A 6,955-nucleotide genomic window follows, 5' to 3' on the forward strand; every position below is an offset into this window, starting at 1 on the left:
TCTACTGTTTATGTGCAGTGAAGACTGGTGATTCTCACTTGGGTTTCATCCAGTCCCACACCCAGGCTCTCATCCTTTTTCAAATACAGTTAGACGGGGGTTTCCTTTGGTCACATCTAGCTCAACAAGTCAGACATGTCCCTGGGAGTGAGTGTGTGTAAAGGAGGGCCCTTGAAAAGCGCCTAACCCATAAGCCAACAAAATCATTTCATGGACCTGCCATCTGTGTAACCGAGAACAGGTCCAGAGTGGAGGTTAGGAGAGGGGCAGAGGCGAGGAAGATCAGAGCTGGCCTTGAAGAGGACCAGTGAAGTGCTTGTTTTCAACACAACAGGCTGTACCTTGAGCCCCCAATCAAGTACTTCAAAGGTTAGTTATCCAAATAGACTCAAGTTGGACGTGGGTAGCCAGGACTGCAGGTAGCAGAAGCCCAAGCACCCCACTGACAAAAGGAAACAGGGCTTTCAAAGCAGCCACCAAGGAGTCTGAATCTGGGGCTCTGGGGGGGGGGGGGAAGCACATGCAGGTGTTTCCAAAGTGAACGCTCTAGGGCCACCAGAGTGGTGTTTATGGAAAAATTGGAAACTGAAGACAACAGCGTGTGATCTGCAGTGGGATGCCATCTGGGGGTGGGCAGACCTCGGGAGACTGCAAGCTCAGTGGACGCCTGGTTTACTGTCCCACACAGCATCCTGGGGATTCTGTGTCTCAGGTGCTTGGGGACAGTCAAGTGGAATATGAGGTCGCTCGCACTGTGCTTGAGCACAGCCCTACTCTGGGGAGAGCTCGACCTGGGGGTCGGTGGGGGCAGGACAACAGGACTCTGACTTTGGGGCCAACTGAGCTGGACTGACCAACCAGCAGCAGTCAGCTGGAAGACAATAAAGCCAGAAGAGGGGAAAGGATGGAGGGGCCACCAACTCAGGCAAGGCCAATCAGTCTGCTACAGACCCCATCTTCTGGGAGGGACAGTCACCAAGGTCCCATCTGACCCCTGGGTTCTCCCTTGGTGTTTGTATACCCAGGACTTGCCATGGCCTGGCCCTTCAGCAGAAGCCAGCCACAGGTCTGCACATTGTTAGGGCAGTGGAGCCAGGGGTGTATTTGTCAACCCATCCAGGGCCTGGCCCCCTGAAACAAGGCACCTGGCAGCAGATGGGAGCCTTTGCAGGCAACCTGAAACAAACTTTTCTGTACTTTCAGACAAGAGACAAGCTGGGGATCCCATCTCCATCCCCATGCCCCCTCCCCCACACTGGGCCAGGGCTGCCTCTCCACATCACCTCTGTGACATCATGAAACAATAAGGAAGCTGACCCCCTAATTGGCTGCCTGTCCCATGACTCAGATTCTACAATCTCCAGACAGTATTTATGGAGCACCCCGACCCTGGTCTGAGGCCTGTTTGCCCTGAGCATTCACTGCTTGGGTAGATAATGCTCCTGAGCTCGATTGATTCAATGGCTAGTCAGAGTTCCCATGAGGCACAGGCAGCGCTACTGGCCCCATCAACTGATGGGGAGCCCTCAGCAGGGGACCCCCGTGATTCCTCCCCAGATCCAAATGTGGATTCAGGGGAGGCTTTGGAAAAGCAGGGTGACCAACCTGAGAGCCCAGATCCAGGCCTCCATGACAATCTGCCCCCACAGGGCCCGAACCCAGAAATGGCCAACGAGAATGAGAAAAATGCCAGCTTTGGGCTATCTTTCCCCAGGAAGCTCTGGAGGATCGTGGAGGATGCGACCTTCACCTCTGTGCACTGGAATGATAAGGGAGACATGGTGGTCATCGAGGCAGATCTCTTCCAGATGGAGGTCCTCCAGCGCAGAGGCGTCGATCAGATCTGCGAGACAGACAGCATAAAGAGCTTCATTCGTGAACTGAACCTGTACGGGTTCAGAAAAGTTCGCTCCTCAGGTCACTCTGAAAGAAGAAAGAAGTTGATGGTAATGTAGAATGCCTTTCTGGGGTGACTAGACTAGATGAGCTGAGGGCTGATGGGTTTCATTTCCCAGGAGAATGTTGTTCTCATGAGAGAGTAGTTAAGGAAAGAGGAGAACGCAGGGTCTGTCATGTCCCACCACCACCCCCCCTTAGGATCTTTGGTGGTGACGCCAGATCCTGAGGGGCCACTTGATGTCAGGGAGGGTCGGGAACACCTCAAGCAAGGATGGCCCCAGGGGAGCTCTAGGGAGTGACATTCCAGAACCTCATAACCTGCCAGGAATGAAGAGACCTTTTCTCCATACACATGCACGACCCGATGGTTGTGGGGAGAGTGCGGCAAGGAAGGGCTCTTCTCCCCTCTCATGGCTAAAGTGATTCATTTCCTTTCAGATCTATCGCAACTCCAATTTTCAGAGAGACAAGCCTCTCCTCCTGCAGAACATACAGAGGAAAGGCAACCCCAGAACAACTTCTCAACCTGCCACTGGAGCAACAGAGACCCCAAAGAGAAAGAAGCGAGTGATGGCGACCAGACACTCTCCCCGACTCCACCACAACGAGTTCACCCAAGAGGTTGGCAACAAAGTCCAGAAGGGAATGCCCACTGCTTGCAGAACCCCCAGCCAGTGCTCATTTGTGTTTTCTGACCTTTGGTCTATGGGTAGTGTAGCCAGCCAGGCTGGGGGAAACCATCTCCCCAGTGAGCAGGGTGGCCCAAGTGGAGAAAGCCCATCCAACAGTGCCACATTTGTGCCCCCAGCTACTGCTGGAAGGGACAGCCCAAGGGAACTGCCTGAGAGCCCCCCAGTGTACCCAGATTACGAATCGGTGATGACTTTGTACAACACTTGTTACTCCATCCTGATGGCAGGCCTTTTAGTCATGGCCCCAGATGAGGCCCCTGAGTCAGAGGAGGAGCAGGGAGATTCCTCAGATCATAAGTGCACCCTCTGTGAGCAGGCCAAGAAAAAGCCCAATCCCTGAGCTGCCAGATCCCTAGGAAAACTCAAAAGCACTCTCTTGTAATCAAAAATAGATTTCTGGCTCTAATAATGTAAAGCAAAACTCCACTGGAGTAAATAAACAATCAAGTGAGAACTGCAAACCTGTGTTCTTTCTATCTGCCCTTTGTATTCACACATGCAAAGGGTGAGCCAGATGAGGCTGGACGCCCATGTACCAGACAGGATCCAGTTCAGTCCCCATGGTCTCTTTTCATCTGAAACAGCAGCATTTCACAGGCTCATCCAAGGGTCTGACCCATGAGCTGAGCGCTGAGGTGAACCCAGGGTGGACTGGTCCCTGGGCCTTTCCTGTCACTCAGTAGATGGCCCAGCTGGGCTCCTGAACTTGGGGGTGTCACCTTCCATGTGTCATGCACCCTGCAGCAGAAGGGGCTCCTCCTGGGTATCCTGATGATGCCACAAGTTTCTGATCATCAGCTGAGCATCCCAGCTCCTGATCCAGGCCCCCCCTCCAGAGGCTGACTGGAAGGCAGGGTCACCCCACCCGCCAAGGGCTTTGCAAACACATTACCCCAAACCCAAAGACAAGTGCAAGGTTTCAACAAGGTGAACACCAGCCCTTGTCGCTCTGCCCTCACAGCTATACTTAGGAGCCTGTCTTTGGACGTGAGGCGGCCAGGCACTGCCTCCAACACACACACTTTGACAGCCAAGGGACACTTTACAATAGACAAGGGTCATGTGCAAGGATAAACCGTGGCCTGTTTCTGGGCCTGCAGGCCTCTCTGCCTGCCAATGCACAGCCCTGTCCCCAGCCTTACCCTGTCACCCCTGGGACACTGTTCCAATATCAGGGAGATTGGACCAGAACAGAGAGGGAAAAACATTAACCAGTTTCCTAACAACACATTTCTCTCAACCACACAGACCCAGCAGGGCCAAAACGAGTGGCAACGCCATCATTTCATAAAGGTCAAAGTCCCAGAGTCTTTTGCTGAGTTCAGAGCAGCATCCTGTGAGGGGAGTCCCTGCCCCTGGCCCCGCACCAAGTGGGCACCACAACATGGGGCTGATTCAGACAGAATCAGATGGGCAAGTCCAGAGCGCGGCAGTAACTGCGTGGTATCAGCATGTGCTGGTCTCTTGGTCACTTTGCTCTCGAGAGTCCAGTCTGGACGGGCCTCCTGCCCAAAGAGGATCAGGTGCTCAGAGATGTCCACCTGGAAGGTGTCTCCCCTCCCACCTGCCCCCTGGGATGGGCTGCAACAGCCAGTGAGGGTTGGCGAGCAGTCATATTACTTCTCTTGCAGGTCGGGTAGCAGGCCTTGATTCTCCAGCTCCTCCACCTGGTCAGGATCTAGGGTTTTGGGACATAGCAAAGTGCCCCCAATGACCACGAGACCTGTGTGCAAAGACAGGACACAGAATGAGAACAAGGTCATTCAAAGTTGCACCTGCTTGAGACTAACACCATATCATGGAGGGAACCCGAGGTGAACTGGGTCCTCTGGCTGAGCATTTTGGAGGGGCTCACCTCAGCAAAGAGAACTCGGGGTGAGGCCAAGTGAGGGAGGGTGAGAAATGAAAGGGAGAGGACTGGTGCTCCACGAACCCACCAGGCCATAGGCAGCTCTCAGTCTGGCTACTGCAGGCCGCGAGGACAGAGCAGGAGGGCCCCAGCAGGGGCCCACAGATATCAGGTCCCTAAGGGATTTACCAGCAGACAGGTGTTGCTGTGCAGCCTCACCCCTGGGAGTCAGGGGACTTGCTGCAGACAGTGGGGGTATGGAACAAAGCTAGGTGCTTTCCTGCCTCTCATGGTCTCTGCCAGGCACACTGACACGTGTGGGGACACACAGAGACAAGTGCCATGTGCAGAGCTGGTTGTGCCCGTGCCTCAGAGCACGAACAGGGACTGAGGCCCAGAGAGGTAGTAGGCACTTCGGGCCTCAGCCCCACCTACCCCACCAACTGGTTCAATAGAAAACAAACAATCACAACCCAGCTGGGATCTAGGGCAGCATCACGGCCATATAGGCAGCGCGGGGCAGGGTGTCACTTGCCCACGATCACTCCATAGCCGAACTTGTCCCTGTCCTGCAGCAAGGCCTGGGTCTGGGCGGGGCTCATCCCCAGCCTCTGCTCCAGCATCTCCCACCAGGCTGAGTCTTCAGAGTCCCAGTGTGCGATGTGGATAGCCAGGGCACAGTGGCAGTGGCCACATAGCACGGGCCACCCCCACGTTTCCAGGGTCTTGACACCATTTAAGACAATACCCACATAAGGCTTTCCAAAGGACAGACAGCTGAACTTCATCCCCCAGGACTCCCAGGGCCTCATGTGTGGTTGCAGAAACACAGAACCACAAAGGCCGAGAGCCTGATATAATGATCTCCAAGTTCACAGTCCTGGTCTGGACCTCAGCCCCACGTGCCTAAGCAACCTCCAAGCCTGCTGACACAGAATGTGGAGGGTCAGAGAGGGCTGACTCCTTCCATCCATCTCCAAGTGGTCCACTGATAGGGGGTTGCTGATCAAGAGGACCCATTAATCACATGAAGTCCACGGCCTGGTGGGTTCCTGGACCACCAGCCCTCTCCCTTTCACTTTGCTCCCTCCCTCACTTGTCCTTGCCCTGAATTCTGCCATAAGGGTGGTATCATCTGCATATCTGAGGTTATTGATATTTCTCCAAGCAATCTTGATTACATTTCATGCATCACCCAGCCCAGCATTTCACATGATGTACTCTGCATGTAAGTTAAATAAGCCAGGTGACCACATACAACTTTGATATACTCCTTTTCCAAATTTGAACCAGTCCGTTGTTCCATGTTGAGGTCTATCTGTTGCTTCTTGACCTGCATACAGGTTTCTTGGGAGACAAGGAAGGTGGTCTGGTAATGCCATCTCTTTAAGAATGTTCCACAGTATGTTGTGACCCACATAATCAAAGGGTTTATAACATGGAAAAAGTAAATGTTTTTTCTGAAATTGTCTTGCTTTTTCTATGATCCAACAGATGTTGGCCATTTGAACTCTTGTTCTTCTGCTTTTTCTGAGTCCAGGTTTTACTTCTGGAAGTTCCTGGTTCACATGCTGTTGAAGCCTAAATTGAAGGATTTTGAACATTTTGAGCATTACCTTGCTAGCACATGAAATGAGCACAATTGTGCAGTAGTTTGAACACTCTTTGGCATGGCCCTTCTTTGGGATTGGAATGAAAACTGACCTTTTCCAGTCCTGTAGCCACTGCTGAGTTTTCCAAATTTGCTGGCTTTGCAGCACTTTAACAGCATCATCTTTTAAGATTTAAATAACTCAGCTGGAACTCTATCACCTCCACTAGCTTTGTTTGTAGTGATGATTCCTAAGGCCCACTTGACTTTGAATTCCAGGATGTCTGACTCTAGGTGAGTGATCACACCGTCATGATTATCTGGGTCATGAAGACCTTTTTTGTATAAGTCTTCTGTGTATTTTTGCCACCTCTTCTTAATCTCTTCTGCTTCTGTTAGGTCCTTACCATTTCTGCATTTCATGTTTTAATACAATAGAGCTAGGATTTACTGAAACGCAAGGCTGATTTTATTGCAGGTGATCCTCACATCTTGAACTGAGATACCAAGGAACTCATGAAAGGTCTCTTTCAAATAAAGACAGCAGTTAAAGTTCCACCTATTCATTTTTTGCCTGTAATTGTTTGCTTGAGCCACACTGCTTTCATTCTTAACAGAAATTTTACAAATCTAAGTGATTAATATGCTCATTACTGTCTGTCATAGGCTGAATTGTGTGCCCCACTCCAACTTAGCATGTTGAGGCCCTAACCCAACACTTCAGGATGTGCTTCTGTTTTAATATAGGGACTTTAAAAAGGTAATTAACATTGAATGAGGTCATATGAGTGAGCCCTAATTCTTCTGACTGTGGTCCTTATAAGAAGAGGAAGTTTGGAGAAATAAAGGGACACAGGGTTCGGCATGTACAGGGAAGTTACCATCTGAAGATTCAGGATGGAGACCACCATCTACAAGACAAGG

The 6,955-nt window shown here is 51.6% G+C and overlaps 1 protein-coding gene across 1 annotated transcript; it reads left to right on the forward strand.

Moving 5' to 3' along the window:
* Nucleotides 1-1,460: 1,460 nt before the first annotated feature.
* On the forward strand, nt 1,461-2,931 carry LOC136153230 (heat shock transcription factor, X-linked member 3-like). The gene is made up of 2 exons (XM_065914853.1): nt 1,461-1,946; nt 2,338-2,931. Exons 1-2 carry the CDS (start codon nt 1,461-1,463, stop codon nt 2,929-2,931), a joined length of 1,080 nt encoding a protein of 359 aa, XP_065770925.1.
* Nucleotides 2,932-6,955: the final 4,024 nt, after the last annotated feature.

Source organism: Muntiacus reevesi, chromosome X, assembly GCF_963930625.1.
Source record: "Muntiacus reevesi chromosome X, mMunRee1.1, whole genome shotgun sequence".
Classification (NCBI taxonomy): domain Eukaryota; kingdom Metazoa; phylum Chordata; class Mammalia; order Artiodactyla; family Cervidae; genus Muntiacus; species Muntiacus reevesi.